Genomic DNA, 16,598 nt, shown 5'->3' on the forward strand with positions numbered 1-16,598 from the left:
AAATGACAATACAGAAATTCATATGGAAACATAAACGACCACGAATAGCCAAAACAATCCTTAGCAAAAGAAGCAAAGCAGGAAGTATCACACTTCTAGGCTTCAAACTTTACTATAAGGCTAAACAGCTTGGTATTGGTACAAGACAATGGAACAGGATAGAGGTTCTGGAAGGAAAGTCTCAATTCCTCAACCAATTCATCTTTGACAAAGCCTCCAACAACAACCACTGGGGAGAGGAGAACCTATCCAGTAAATGATGCCAGGAAAACTGGCTGATCACATGCAGAAGATCAAAACAGGACCCCTACCTATCACCATACACAAAAATTAACTCTAAATGAATCAAAGACCTAATGTAAAACCTCGAACTATAAGCATCTTAGAAAATGCAGGAGACACCTTTATGGAAATTGGAACTGGCAACCCATTCCTATTCTGAACCCTAGATGCCCATACCTTAAGAAATAAGTTAGACAAGTGGGACCTCATCAAACTAACGAGCTTCTGCAAAGCAAAAGAAACCATCAAGAGACATCCCACAGAATGGGAAAAAATATTTGCTAACTGTTTATCTGACACAGGCCTAACATCTAGGATCTACAAGGAACTCTAACACGTCGAAAGGAAAAAAACAAACAGTCCCGTTAAAAAGTGGGCAAAAGACATGAATAGACACTTCTCAAAAGAAGATATATGGGCAGCCAACAAACACATGAGAAAGTGCTTAGACTCACTTATCATCAGAGAAATGCAAATCAAACCCACACTGAGCTACCACCTAACTCCAGTAAGAACAGCTATCATTAATAAAACAAACAACCACAGATGCCGACGAGGATTCGGAGAAAAAGGAACTCTTCTACACTTCTGGTGGGAGTGCAAACTAGTCCAACCTCTTTGGAAGACAGTGTGGTGATTTCTGAAAGAACTAGAAATCGACCTTCCATATGACCCAGCACTTCCCCTATTGGATATATACCAGGAGGAACTCAAATCATTCTACAAAAAAGATACCTGCACACGTATGTTTGTTGCAACTCTATTCATAACAGCAAAACATGGAACCAACTATGTTGCCCACTGAGGCTGGATTAAAAAATGTGGTACATATACACAATGGAATATTATGCAGTCATAAAGAATGACAAACATATGGACTTTCCAGCAACTTGGATGGATTTAGAGTCTTTCATACTCAGTGATCTGTCACAGGAACAAAGAACAGAGTACCATATGTTCTCACTCATTAGTGGATCTTGAACAACTATAATATTATAAGAAAGGAACTGGCAGTAGTGGGAAACTGTCAGGGGTGGGGGGTGGGATTGGCAGTTGAGGGAAATTGCTAGGGAAGGGAGGGGCATACCTCATTAACAAGGGTACCTGCATAATCAACATTTGTATACCTAGCCTTTAATTGTACCCCACATCTTTATAATAATAAGGAAAAAGAAAAAGAAAAAAAAAAAAACCTATACAAGTCTTCTATCTATTTTCTTACAAAATATAAAGAATAACCTAAGAGAATAATCAGAATTAGGGAGAAACATTTAGGTTTAAAGATGTTTATTGCAGTGACCAATAGTAGTTTAAAAGATAAAAACTCTGAATAACCAAAAATAAGGAATATTTAAACACATTCTTGTACACCCGGACTAGGGATTGGCAACATTTTTCTCTACAGAGCCAAATAGTAAATATTTTAGGTTTTGCAGGCCATATGGTCTCTGTTGCAGTGACTCAACCCAGCTATTCAGTTATAGCATGAATGCAGCCACAAAAGAGACATGCATAAATGAGTGCAGCTATGTTTGAAGAAAGCTTTATGAAAAATTGCTTTGATGAACATTTAATGACTGTACTCAAAAAGTTGGGAAACTAAATAGAATATGACATCAAAAATACAAATGAAAAGAATAGTTTATTATAAAATATGCCAAATATGTTTACATTGATATTAAATAATGGTGGTATTGTCCATGGTCACAATTTTATTCTATATGTCTTTAAATAATATTATTTCCCATATTTTCTCCACAATAAATGAACTTTAGTTTTACAATCTAAAAATAGTTTCTCTATTTTCTTAAAACTTTGATAGAACACAAAGAATCAATGAAAATAATTCTATAGGTATAATAGAACTATAGATGAATATAAAAATGTTTTAATGGTATTTTAGATTTCATTTAATAGGGATACTTTTTAAATTAAAAAAAATGAAGAAAACATAATCTTGTTCAGTGCAAACTCTGGCTATGTTCATAACAAATGGATAACTTAATTGTATTTGGAAACAAGAGCTCTGTGAAAAAATAATATAACAATTATGAGACAGATTCACCTCAGAGGTAGAAATGATATTTAATAAAAAAGATGCATTACATTTATTTGCAGAATCAAATTTCTTCTATTTTCCTGTTAATGACCATTTGCCTCTTTATATTTTTAGAGTTATAAATATCATACTGACTTTTTTCTGGTGCTTATTGGCTAATTTTAGGTGGCATTAACCACTGCAGATGAAGTCCCTATTTAGGCTTTACTTTGAGTGTTGACAGTGGCCAGATAAATGACTTTTGTTATGCATCTACAGAGGCCAGGCAGTGTGCCGGGACTTTACACACATTTAACATGTGAACTCATTTAGCTCTCACATGCACACCAGGAGGGAGATGCTACTATGCTAATTTCACAGATGAGCATTCAGAAGTGACTTTGTCAAAACTGCACAGGACATAGGTTCATTTCTGTATGACACTAGAATTTGTGTTCTTTCTACTATAACATACTCCCTGAAATTAAGAAGTATATTTTGAAATCTTCCACTTAAAATAACCAAGGATACTAAAGTGGAGACAAAGTTTGAAATTTATTTTTAATAATATAGTTTTAAAATGCAAGTTTTCTCTCAAGTGGTTGATGTATTAAAAAGAATCAGTGTCCATGTTAATGACAAGTACTAAAAATAGAGAATTAGTGTAAGGGTAAAGAGGCCACAGGGTCTCTTGCTGACCCATATCTAATTGGCAAAAAAAAGTCTTAAGTTGTTGCAGAATAACTACAGGACTTAGAGTGAGATAGTAGCAATGAAAGTCATTCTTCAACTTTAGCTCTGGTGGGAAAATCTCTAGAATTGATAAAAGAGACCCATTTCTGACTTTACCAAAAATTTTGATTTAGCAGGTCTGGGGTTAGGCCTAGGAATCTGTATTTTCAACAAATATTTTGATGCCCAATATTCTGAGGTATAAAGAGCAGACCTCAGAAAGCACCAGACAGGACAAATATTGGGGTGTATAGCATTTTTCTAAATAATTATGGGCAGATCTATTTGGTTCTAGTTCAAGCTGAAATGCTAAGTTGTATCTTGAAAATGTCTAGTTGAAGAGACTGTGTTTCTTGTCTCACTTTCTTCACATCCCACCCACAGCAGATTGTCAATTTAACCATGAAGGTGGAGATTACAAATATGAGACCCATTCCAGAAAAAAAAATTGGGGAATACGCCAAGGAATTGGAGTCACTGAACAGATGTTCTGCTTCTGGAAATTGATCAACGAGAAAATTTTAATTTGCCTTCTGGTTTCACTGATTTGTATTTTAATAACATAAAACAATGTTTGATCTCAAATGGGGAAGCACAAAATTATTCTGAGAAAAAAATATGCTAGCAAGATTATTTAATAACATTTTGCCAGTAAAGATGAGCATCCTTCCAAAATTAATTTTATTCGAAAGACTTTCCCAAGTTTTTGGAACAGAAGGACACATTTGGTTAAACTTAGAGAAAGTTGAAGCGTTGGTATGACATCAAGTTGGGAATAGTGCCTGTTTGCTTTGTTGGGTGTGTATGGCATTAGAACGGAGTTTCAGTCTGATGACAATAATTCCATTGCCTGGAATCAAGTAGGGATTCAGTAGGGAGCCCACTTGAGCAAGAATTTGTTTTCAAGGGGTTCCTTAGTCCCAAGACAACTGCCTTTATGACACTTGCCTCCCTTGGGAGCCAAGTAAGTTTTAGAGTTTGTTCTACCTTGTCCAGGGCACATGGCTAGTGGAAAGCATTGATTTGGAGTTTGCAGATCTGTGTTTAAGTTCCAGCCTAACCCCTTACCAGGTTTTTGTCCCTTGAACAAAACACATAACCTCTATGAGTGTTTACTTCCTCATTTATAAAATAGAAGCAATGAATAATTAATCTATACTATTCATAGGGTATGTGTGCAAACTCAAATCAAATGTTGTAGGTATATAAGCTTTATAAATATGATATAAGCTGTATGTATGACATTATTGAATAATGACTAATAATAATGATACTTATAACTATTATTATTGTGGTGATGTCTAGGACAGTATTAATTTGTTCTTTTCTTTTTTGTCAGCCAAGGACTGGCTAGAGATAAAAACTTCTCTTTCAAGGAGCAGATTCCAAAACAGGTCATCACAATCCAAAAAAGGAATATATTTTTACAGGAGGCAGAGTGGTCTGTGCAATCTTCCAGGTATGAGGAGTGGTGGGTTTCCAGGGGTGTTGTCAATTAGGAGAATCTCAGATGTTGGCTTCTTCTGTTACCTCTTTGGGGAGTATGTAATCAAGTGATATATTGGTGAATGCCAGCTCCAAGGAAAACAAAAAACTTTGGGTAGAAAATGAAGTATTAGGTAATCTTAAGTGAGTGCATTTCATGTCAGCACATTGATAACTTTTGATCTTATTAAACATTGTCCACAAACAACCAGGTAAAGGAGAAGCTGCACAATTTACAAAATGCAGCATGTCCTGAGGAGGGCATACCATGTAAGCAACTTTTTAAAAAGAGAAGAATGCCAATTTCAAGTGAAACTGTGAAACCAGGGTGAAATTATAGAGCCTACTGACCCAATTTCCTAAGAATCTTCAATATTTTAATAACCAAAATACATTAGATGGAATATACCTCTTGGGCTTATTGCATTTATCTAAGCAGCAGGTGCTTCAATTAGGTATTGCAACAGTGGAATGTGGTGTGTGTGTATGTGTGCATTTGCTCATATGCATGCAAAGTCAAAGCCTGGAGAAGCCACAGCAACACTGTATACCTTTACATTGTTAGATTCAAAAGATAAGATTGACTACTTTAAATTTTGCTTATTTTAAGATTAATTTTTATAAATTTATACTATAAAAGTAATTTAATCCCGTGCTTTGGGAGGCTGAGGTGAGTGGACTGCCTGAGCCCGCGGGTTTGAGACCCACCTGGGCAACTTGGCGAGACCTCATCTCTATGATAAATCAAAAAATTAGCCGGGCATGGTAGCGCGTGCCTGTAGTTCCAGCTACTTGGAAGGCTGAGGCGAAAGGACCGCCGGAGCCCAGCAGGTTGAGGCTGCAGTGGCCGGGAGCGGCCACTGCACTCCAGTCTGGGTGACAGAGTGAGACTCCAACTCAAAAAAGTAATTTAAAAGGAAAATAAAAAGTCTTTAAACATTCCATTTTTTTGTTTTTCCCATTATATTTATATTAATTTTTCACTATCATTGTATCATTAGTATTTAACTTATTTGTTAACCGTCATAAAACCATTACCTAAGACGGTGACACAATATTTGAAGACCTCCTAGGTATCTCCTCACTTTTCCAAAGGCAGGAGATATGATAGGCTCACAGGTGCCAGGGTTTTATCACTGTCTTATAAAACTTCCTCCTCTCTTGTTCCTTCTGGAAGTTCATGAGGCCATTTTGTTTGGCCACACTCCTTTCTGATCCTTTGTTCTCCCATGGATCATCTGGTGCCCTAGAATCCTGGGATTCAGACCAATCGGTGAAGGTGGTAGTGGTGGTGATGGTGGTAAGGGTAAGGTAGGTGAGCTGCGGTTAGGAGGTCTTTTAAGTTTCTAGAACACGTGTGGTACAGTACTCTGGTTCACTGTGGTTCCAAGAATAAAAATATGGCTTCATCTCTCCCTGTGTGTTTATCTTCTAAGAGCAGTGCCTGGGTTCTGGATTCAGACTCCAGTATTCTGCCCATAGTATTATTATACCACTGAAACTGCTTAGGTTCTTAATTTAATCCATTAAATAAAGTATTTTTGTTGACTTAATCACTCTCATTGTACAGTTGTTCTTAATTCTCACCATTATGAATACCACTCTGATGATTATCTTTTTTGCATAAAGTTACTTCTCAACTCTAGTTTAGATTTTCTTTGGATACACTGTAGAAAATGGAATTACCGTGTTCATGAGGTTGAGCAATCTTATGGCTTTGAATGTATGGTAACTATCCAAAATGAGTGGACTGATATATCCTAGTATTTATGAAAATGTTAATTTTACTGACTCTATCCCCCATCTTTTTATCTTTTATTTTTATTTATTTATTTTTGAGTCAGAGTCTTATACTATTGTCCAGGCTAGATTGTGGTGGCAAGCTCATGGTCACCCCAGCATCGACCTGCTGGGCTCCAGTGATCCTTCCACCTCAGCCTTTCAAGTAGCCAGAACTACAGGTGCGTGCGACCATGCCCAGCAATTTTAAAATATATTGTAGAGATGAGGTCTCACCAAGTTTCCCAGTCTGTTCTTGAACCCTTGGGCTCAGGCAATCCTCTTGCCTCAGCCTCCCAAAGTGCTGGGATTACAGGCTTCAGCCATCATGCTCAGCCTTTTTAAAAAATATACAAGAAAAATAACACTCAGAATTATTGGTCTCTCACTTCAATAACTTTTATTTACTTGACTCTGACGGGAGAGTGAGATGAACTTTTTGTTATTCTATATTATAATTTTTCTTTAGATTTTTCTTTAAAGATTATTTTGAACAGACAAAGCAAAGGTGAATCGTTATTCTTCAAGGATGTATTTGTCAGTTTGAAAATGATAAAGTCATTTATTTGAAGCCACATATGACATATGAAATGGTTGATGAAGTTGAGTAAACCATTTTAAGAAACTACAAATCAGATATAAAGTAATAACTGATTTTCTTGTGTGACTTAGAAATTATCTTTGAAGGTAATTCTAAAAAAAGACATTCAAGATGTGCTTTGGGCAACACCACTGAACAGAGCTGCATTAGAATTATTAATGCCTTTTCATTTTGCACATGCTTGTAGGGCAAGCCTTGTCATCTTAAACCATAGGCATTCATTGCCTTGGGAAATAGAATTATTATATTAAGAATGCAGAAGGAAAGAGAGGCAAGATTTTGATTCCAAAGTTGGAAATTAAAGTCCACTGTGATACTTTATTGGAACATAAGATAAATTTCTAATTTCTAGTTCCCCAAATTCTCCCTTAATAGATCAAGAACAAACTTGGAGGTCTGAGCACATAATTTTACTTTGTATTGAGTATACAAGATATGAAACGAGGGGAACTGAACTCAGGGAAGAAGGGGCCACAGGAAGCCCTCTCACAGCTGGAAGATGACAGAGGAAGAGTAGGATGGAGAGTTAAGCTGTGAGTGTCCTGTTTGTTTGTCTTTATCAATATTCTAGAGATGAGATGAGAAGACAACAGGGAAAGAGCTTAAAGACATAGTGGTGTGGGGTTCATACCTTACTTTGCAGGAAATTAGAATCTTAGAGAACTCCACACTCAACATGGCACTGAAACAAGATGGTGACAGACACTTCTAGGTTAGATGTACAGAGATGTGCAGTGCACAAGCCTGAGATAGTTTCTGGTTTTTAAGTTTTGTCCATTTCTTTATTCAGTGATGTGAAGGCATTATGGGCTCCAATAAACAGGCAGAGGCTTCGAGTCCACACAGTGAAATCTAAGAGATTCCTAACTGCAGCAACTAAAGACAAAGTATTTCCAAGAACAAATGAAGGATTAACCACACATTGGTGGACACCAGCAGAGAGTCCAACTGAGAATAGCTGCCCAGATCAGAGACCAGTGGTTCTCAGAGAAAAAAGCATGGAGACTAGATACCTCATCTTGCCACCATGATGTTTCGTCATGTGAATAGGTGCCACCAAGTAAGATTTCTAACATTTTGGTGTTGCATGTTTAACTCCTACTACACTAATATTGTTGGAGTATTTTTATCTTTGCTCAAAGTGAATAATTTGAATGTGACTCCACTCATTCAGATTTATATATATATTGCTATGTTTATTGAAATGACGATTATTATTTTGGTCATATCTGGAAAGTGTTTGCGTGATTCACTCACCTGATTTTCCTTCAGTGTTATCTGCCCCTGTTCCTTACATCCAATGAAGGTTCTAACACATCTAAAAATCTTCTCATTTGGTTGTACTCTCTGAACAAAGTTGGCTGGAAAGTAGCCAATTCTGTCTTGAATTTTCCCCTGGGAAAAAAAAGAAGGCATGCTTCCAAAATGGTAACATTTATTATAATTGTAGATACAATTTTTTTTTTAAAGAAAGAATACTTACTTTCCACCAGTCTTCATTGGAATCCTCTAGAAGAGTAATTATGTCTCCTGGCCTAAAATAAAGAATGAATGAGTTGAGTGGGAAAGTAGAGGAAAAATAAACAAAGCTATGATACTTTAAAGTCAAATAGTAATAGTTTTTAATTTATAAAAATAATCCTAAAATAAATAGAAATAAACACAACTTTTACCAGTTCTTTCCATCCATGAAAATAGCTTTATTATACTTTGAAAGCAAGCATAATTTCTGTGCTGTGTTTAAAAAAATAGTATTTGCCTTTATGTTGATACACAAATGATCAAAACACTCTAAAACGTAGAAGTTGGTAAGTTTTAAGGTGCAAGTTTCCCTTCATTCTGCCCCACGATTTTTCTCCCATGTCCTTGTGTCCTTCTAGACCCTTTCCCAAGCACTTATATTTATATATAAATATAGTGCATGTATTTTTTTTAAATTTAGTATTGGCATCTGGAATTAGTCATTATTGTTGTCATTATCTACATCTTCTCAATATCTTTACAAATCCTAGCAGGCTTTTGTTAAGCTCCACTTTCCCTGACTGCCACCAATTTTATGTTGGTATAATTTGAAATTTTTTACTAGGTTTGTGCATGCATGCATGTTTACATATCCAGAATTACTTGTGTTTCTCTGAAGACCTATGTGTTTTTGTTGGTGATGCTGATGTAGATTTTGCGATGATTTGCCACTTGTTTGATTTTTCCATTGAGATGTGTGTGTACGAGGGTGTAGATATGTGTTTTAATTACTTCTGCTCAATATTTACCAGAGTTTTTACAATCTGAAGACTGTTTTTTTTACCTTGGGAAAATTTTCTTTACCTTTTCTTTTATTGTTTTCTCCCATCCACATTTCCTCTTCTTTCCTTCTGGAACTTCTAGTCAACACATTGAAATTTCTGGAGCCATCTCCCACTCCCTTTGTCTTTCTTACATGTTTCTCATCTTTTTTTTCCTCTATGTTCTTAAATTTTTTTTTTTGAATCTTCTTAATCATTTATTTTGTACTTGGACTTGTTTCTTTTATTATTTTTAAAAAATTTTATTTTACTAAAGGAATGTGGGGTACAAGTGAGGATTAACCACATAAGTAGGCTGCATGCAGGTTCTAACTGGCCTTTACTCCCCCTGGTAATGAACTGAGTACCCTTTGTGTTGTCATGTGCCCCCATCTTCTTCCTATCTCCCTCCCCTAGCAGTGTTCAGTGACTGCTGATCCTTTCCTTGTGGTAATGTGACTAATGCTCAAGACCTGATTATGAGTGAGAACATGCGGTATTCAGATCTTTGTTTCTGTAGTTCACTTAGTAGGATGGTCTCCAATTACATACAGTTTGCTGCAAAGTCCATGGTTTTGTTCTTCTTTATGGCTGCACAATACTGCATTGTGTATATGTATCATATTTCTTTACGCAGTCCACTTTAGATGGACAGTAGGGTTGGTTTCATGTTTTTGCTATTGTGAATAGTGAGGCAATAAACATGCATGCGCAGGTGTCTTTTTGAAGAACAATTTATGTTCCTCTGGGTATATTCCTAGGAGAGGTATTTCTGGATGGTGTAGAAGGTCAGTTCATAGTTCTTTTAGGAGTCACCACACTGCTTTTCATAGAGGTTGAACTAGCTTGCACTCCCACCAACAGTGTAGAAGTGTTCTCTTTTCTCTGCACCTGTGAAAAAAAATAAGGCAGAATCTGCTTTTTGACTTATTAATGATAGTCATCCTTACCAGAGTTAGGTGGTATTGCATTGTAGTTTTGATTTGCATTTCTCTGAAGAATAGCAAGACTGAGCATTTTTTCATGTGTCTGTTGGCTGCTTGTATGTCATTTTTTGAGAAGTAGTCTGTTAATGTATTTTGTCCACTTTTTAATGGGGTTGTTTGTTTCCCTTCACTTTGTTTGAGTTCCTTGTAGATCCTGTGTGTTAGATCTTTGCCAGATGCATAATTTGGAAATATTTTTCCCATTCTGTAGGTTGTCTCTTTACTCTCTTGATGGTTTATTTTGCTGTACAAGTTTTTCAGTTTGATGAGGTCCCACTTGTATACCTTAGCTTTCATAGCATTTGTTTTTTGGGACTTGGTCAATAATTCGTTGCCTACTTTGATGTACATAAGGGTATCTCCTGCATTTTCTTGTAGGAGTCTTATATGAGGTTTTACTTTTAGATCTTTAATCTGTTGAGAGTTTATTTTTGTATACGGTGATAGGTAGAGGTCCAGTTTCATTCTTCTGCATGTGGTTAGTCAGCTTTATGAGTACTATTTGCTAACTATGGTCTGTTTTCCCCAAAGATTGTTATTGGTGGCTTTGTCGAAGATGAGTTAGTTGAGAGACTGTGTTTTTGCTTTCAGAATTTCTGTCCTGTCCCATTTTTCTATGTGCTTATTCTTGTTTTGGTTACTGTAGCCTTGTAATAAAGTTTAAAGTCTGGAAGTGTGATGCCTTCTGCTTTGTTCCTTTTGCTGAGAATTGTTTTGGCTACTTGTGCTCTTTTTAATTTCCATATGAATTTCTGTATTGTATTTTCCACATCTGAAAAAAAATGATGTTGGTAATTTGATGAGCATTGTATTGAATCTGTAGATTGCCTTGGGTAGGATGGACATCTTGACAGTGTTGTTTCTTCCAATCCATGAACATGGAATGTTTTTCCATTTGTTTGTGTCATCCTTGATTTCTTTGAGCAGCATTTTGCAGTTCTCATCTTAAAGGTCTTTCACTTCTCTGGTTAGGTGGATGCTAAGGCATTCCATTTTTTGGGGTTGGCTATTGCAAATGGGATTGTGTTTTTGATTCTCCACTGGTTTGTTGCTGGTGTATGAAAATGCAGCTGTCTTTTGCAATCTGATTTTGTATCCCAAGACTTTACCAAAGTCATTTATCAGTCATTTGACAGACTCCTTAGGGTTTTCAAGGTATAAAATCATATCGTTCACAAAGAGAGATAGCTTAACTTCTTCTTTTCCTATTTGGATACCCCTAATTTACTTCTTTAGCCTGATTGCTTTGGCTAGGATTTCCAGCACTATGTTGAACAGGAGTGGTGAGAGTGGGCACTCTTGTCTTGTTCCTGTTCTTAGGGGAACACTTCCAGCTTCTTCCCACTGAGCAAAATGTTGGTTGTGGGTTTATCATAGATGACTCTTACTGTTTTGAGGAATGTTCCTTCTATTCCTAGGTGTTAAAGGGCTCTTATCAAGAAGGGATGCTGGATTTTGTTCAATTCTTTTTTCTGCATCAAATGATATAATCATGTTGTTCTTGGTTTTACAACTGTTAATGTGCTGAACTATCTTTTTGTCTTGTTGATCCTTTCTATGGTATTTTTGTCTTCTATAGCCCTTTCTATGGTATTTTTGTCTTCTATATCCTGCAATTGTGATCTTATCTTGGATATTGAACCAATCCTGCATTCCAGGAATGATGCTCACCTAGTCATGGTGGACGATCCTTGAGACGTGTTGTCAGATCTTGTTAAGAATTTTTGTATTTATATTATTCAAGGAGATTGGCCTGTAATTCTCTTTCCTTTGGGGTCTTTGCCAGGTTTGGGTATCAGTATGATGTTAGCTTCATTAAATGTGTTGGAGAGAATTCCATCATTCTCAATTGCCTGAAATACTTTCAATAAGATTGATAAACACTCTTCCTTGTATGTCTTGTAGAATTCAGCTGAGAAGCTATCTGGTCTGGGGCATTTTTTGTCAAGGAGATTTCTTATGACAGTCAATTTTCTGGATTGTTATTGGTCTGTTTAGAGTTTCAATTTCATCCTTAGGAACCTGTGTGATGTCAGAAAGTTCTCCATTTCCTTTAGGTTTTCTAGTTTATTTACATACATGTGTTCATAGTAATCTCTGATCTTTTGAATTTCTTCAGAGTCAGTTGTGACTTCACCTTTGTGCTTCTAATTGTGTTTTTTTGGACTTTCTGTTGCTTTTTTAGCCAATCTGGCCTAGGAGTCTGTCAATCTGATTTATCCTTTCAAAGAACTATCTTTTTGTCTTGTTGATCCTTTCTATGATATTTTTGTCTTCTATATCCTGCAACTGTGATCTTATCTTGGTGATCTAGATTTTTCTGCTTGAGTTGGGATTTAGATGATCTTACCTTTTCAGTTCCCTTAGGTGTGACATTAGGTTGTTTACCTGTGATCTTTCTGTTTTCTTGATGTGTATGTGCAATGCTATGAATTTTCTTCTTAACACTGCTTTGATGACATCCTAGAGTCTGATAAGATGTGTCTTTGTTTGTTTCTAGGAATCTTTTTGTTTCTGTATTGATTTCTGTGTTGACCTAGAAGTTGTTCAGCAGCATGTTGTCAAGTGTCCATGTCTGTATGTGTTTTGGGAGGATCTTGTTGGTGGCAATATTTATTTTTATTTCACTGTGATCTGAGAAGATGCATAATATGATTTGGATCATTTGAAATTTGTTCATGCTTGATTTATGTCTGAGAATGCAATCGATCTTGGAGTATGTTTCATGTGCCGATGAGTAGAGTGTATACTCTGTAGATGTTGGGCGAATTGTTCTGTAGATGTTTATTAAATCCATTTAATCCATTTAATCAAGCATTGAGATCACCTTGTTGGTTTTTTGCCTTGATGATCTATCTAAAGCTATTAGCACAGTATTTAGGTCTCCAACTATGGCTGTTTGAGAGTCAATGTCCTCTCTTAGTTTATGTAGTAGTTGTTTTATAAAATCTGGTGTTCCTGTATTGGTGCATATATGTTTAAGATGGATATTTCTTCCTGGTGGATTGAGTCTTTTATCATTATGTAGCGTCCTTTTTAATTGTGGATGGTTTGAAATCTGCTTTGTCTGATTTCAGCTACTTCTGTTTTCAATTTGTCTGAAAGGCCATTTTTCAGTCCCCAACTTTGAACTTGTGGGTGTCTTTTGCAGTGAGATGAATTTCCTGGAGACAGTAGACTGTTGGGTCATGCTTCTTTATCCAGTTGCTACTCTATGTCTCTTCAGTGGCACATTTTAGTTCATTCACATTAAAATTGGTTATTGAAATGTAAGAGTTTATCCCTATGATAGGACTCTTAGGGGGTTGCTCTGTTCCTTTCTTATTTTTGTATTTACATATATGTGTATTTTCATTTTTGTGAGTGCTCTATGTGCTCTGTTGACTCTGTGCTTGCCTGAACTTTTGTGATGGATATGACTATTATTATTATTATTTCCTGTGTTCACCATGTTAAGCGTCTCCTGGAGAGCTGGTCTGGAGGTAGCATATTCTCTAGAGATTGGATGTTTGAGAAGGATTTTAATTTTCTGTCACTGATGAAGCTTAGCTTGGCAGCATAGGAAATTCTTGGCTGGAGTTGCTTATCTTTAATAACATTAAAGATTGAACTCCAGTCCCTTCTGGCTTGTAGTGTTTCTGCAGATATATCTGGAGCGAGGCTGATGTGCCTTCCCTGGTAGGTAGTCTGACTTTTCTCTCTTGCTGCCTTTAGGATTTTTTCTTTCACGCTTACTTTGTGGAGGTGGGTTACTATGTGTCTTGGGGATGGTCTTCTCATGTGATACCTTGCAGGGACTCTTCGAATCTCTTATACTTGAATGGTCATCTCTCCAGTGAGATGTGGAAAGTTTTCTTGGATGACTTCATGGAATATTCATTCCATTGTGTTCTCAGTTTTACTTTCTGCTTCAGGGATACCAATCAGATGAAGATTTGGCTTCTGAACATAGTCTCACATCTTTGCTCCTTCTTTTTGAGGTTTTTGTCCCTATTTTTTTACAGATTGGGTTAATTCCATATTTTGGTCTTCAAACTGAGATTCTTTCCTCTGCATGATTGATCCTACTCCTTATATTTGTTACTTTGTTTTTGATTTCCAGGATGAGGCTCTTCATTTCCATTATTTCAGAATAGGCTTTCCTTAAACTGGCCAAATCTACTTTTACTTCCTTGACTTTGGTGAGTATGACTTTGGTGAGTTTTGCTTCTAGTTCTCTTGGTTCTCTCTGTTCATTTTAGCTATTCAGTCTCTGATTTCTCTGACTGTCTTCTGGGGCAGGTCATTCGAGGAGGTTCCCATTGTTTGTCCTATGATAGCTTCACTTTTGGGCACTGTCTTTTTAGTACTCTGAGAGTTGTCTATTTTTGTTGTTGTTGTTGATTTTGTGATAGGCCTTTTCCCTCTTTGTAATTCCTTTTGGTTTTGTTGCTCTGAAGCTAGTCACTGATCCTCTGTTCTAGGGCCCTTTCAGTGGCTCAATATACGTCACTCAGTGAGAGAGGGAGAGACATTCATTTTTGCTCCTTGTTCCACCCTGTGGCAGATCTCTCAACTGTAGCAGCTCCTGCTGCTAGCACTCTGTGGAGAGTGAGTGGGGGGATAGGCCCACCCATCTGTGATTTGTAACACAGAAGCCCTCCCACTGAGAAAGGCTTTGAGTGTCTTTTATGTTGTTCCTTCCGTGTTCAAGTCTATACTCTGCTCTTGAAAAAGAGTGAATTCCCTGTCATGGGGGAATGGGGAATCCATTCTGTAGGCATGTAGGGCCTAGAAGTGATTCTTCCTGATCTGGTTGGGAAGATGGGTCAGCAGCCAGCAAGGTTCACTCTGCAGATGGTTTTTCCCTGCCTAGAAGCCAGCTGGGACCATGCTCATGGCTGCTGACCCAGTACAGGTTTTCCCCTAACCCATTGCACTTAGGGTCTGGCTGCCTGCCACTGTGACTTGATCAGGACTCCTCCCATGTGGGACCAATGACTCATACATGGCTCAGAGGGGTGAGTGGACTCAAGGCATCTTAGGTACATCTCTTGTTCACCAGGCAAGGTTTCAGTTTATGTGCCAGCCTGGCAGATGGTGGGGGATGGGGTGCCCAGATTCTTGTATCTGCTGTCATTTTCTGGTCTCTATGTGTTTTAAGACACCTTTGTTGGGCGCAGGGTGCTTCACCTGTCCAAAAGTGTTTCTCTGTCTCAATGGCTCGGTCTCTACTCTCTGCTTTGCTGTTCCACAGTGACCATCTTGGATCTCTCTTTCTTCTATTATTAATGATAATACTGAGAATTGTTTTAGAAAAAATTTTCAGAAAAAAATCAGTTTCCAAGGGTTCTTTATTATTTTCTGAATGTTTTCTTTCTTTCATATTATTTCTTTATTATTTTCTGAAAGATCTCTGAAAGTTGTTTTCTGTCATGGATGCAATATATTGTTAGAGCTTTTTGAGGATAATATTGTATTTTTTAAAACGATATTTCTTTTCTTTGAATTATTTGTTTCCTCTAGGATGAACAGGCCCATTTTACTTCTCTTTCACGTCAAAGATTTTCTCCAACATCTGGTGCTTCTTAGTTGTCTCTAGTTATTAATGACTGAAAATGGAGCTAGGTCGGTGTGAACGGGGGGTGGGCTTCTCTCCTTTTATGTATCTCTGGCTTGCCACGGGTCTCTCTTCCAAATGTGAGGGCTGTTTACAAACTCTGTTTAAGGGAGCAGCATGTGTCAATTGGTGCATCTCATTTTTGGATACCTGGAAATATAGGAGGCAAGCAGTCCAGTGCTTCCTCCTACTACTATACCAATGACTGAAACAAGGAGGGTTTTCTTAACACTGGTGGGAGAGAAAGTTGGTTTATTTTCCTCCTAAGTGGAGCTGTCTTTCCCTTTTTTACCTGCCCTATAAAGGTCTGGTGGTCCAGAGTTATTTCAACATAATTCTTCTTTCTTAGGCTTCTGTTATCTACATAGGAGCCCTCTGTAGGCATAGAGTCCCTTTCTTCAGAGTGCAGGTGTTGGCTTAATTCTGGAGTCAAAAATTATTGCTGCCAAATGCTCATTATAAACAGTAATGTGGTGTTATGAACACAGTGGGAACTGTGTATTAGTCAAGAATTACTGCAGTAATGCTGTGTAATAATAGCAGCCACAAAACCCTAGTGGCTCACTCACATGTCTGGGCATTGGCTAGCTTTTGGCTGGGTGACTGGGGCAACTTTGCCCTCTTGCATGTTTCTGCTCCAGAAGGCCACTTTGGATATGGCCTTGGTAGAGGTTCAAGAGCAGCAAATGAAGACCTGCAATAAACACAAAGCCCCTAAGGCCAGGGTCTAGAACTGACACCTTGTCACTTCTGTTCATTTTATTGGCCAAAGCAAGTGTCAAAGCCAGTCCAGACTCCAGGGATGGGATAATAG

At 37.3% G+C, this 16,598-nt stretch overlaps 1 protein-coding gene across 2 annotated transcripts in view; it reads right to left on the bottom strand.

Annotated features, from left to right (window-relative positions):
* The window catches only part of STAC (SH3 and cysteine rich domain), a 158,763-nt gene that overhangs the window by 15,139 nt on the left and 127,026 nt on the right, over positions 1-16,598 (bottom strand). For both annotated transcript variants that reach the window (XM_008061210.2, XM_008061209.2), the window contains 2 exons: positions 8,401-8,452; positions 8,175-8,312 (listed from right to left, as the gene is read on the bottom strand). In XM_008061210.2, coding sequence (XP_008059401.1) covers positions 8,175-8,312; positions 8,401-8,452 — 190 coding nt within the window. The remainder of the gene's footprint in view (positions 1-8,174; positions 8,313-8,400; positions 8,453-16,598) is intronic.

Source organism: Carlito syrichta, unplaced genomic scaffold (genome assembly GCF_000164805.1).
Source record: "Carlito syrichta isolate Samal-C Ts95f unplaced genomic scaffold, Tarsius_syrichta-2.0.1 Scaffold305148, whole genome shotgun sequence".
NCBI lineage: Eukaryota > Metazoa > Chordata > Mammalia > Primates > Tarsiidae > Carlito > Carlito syrichta.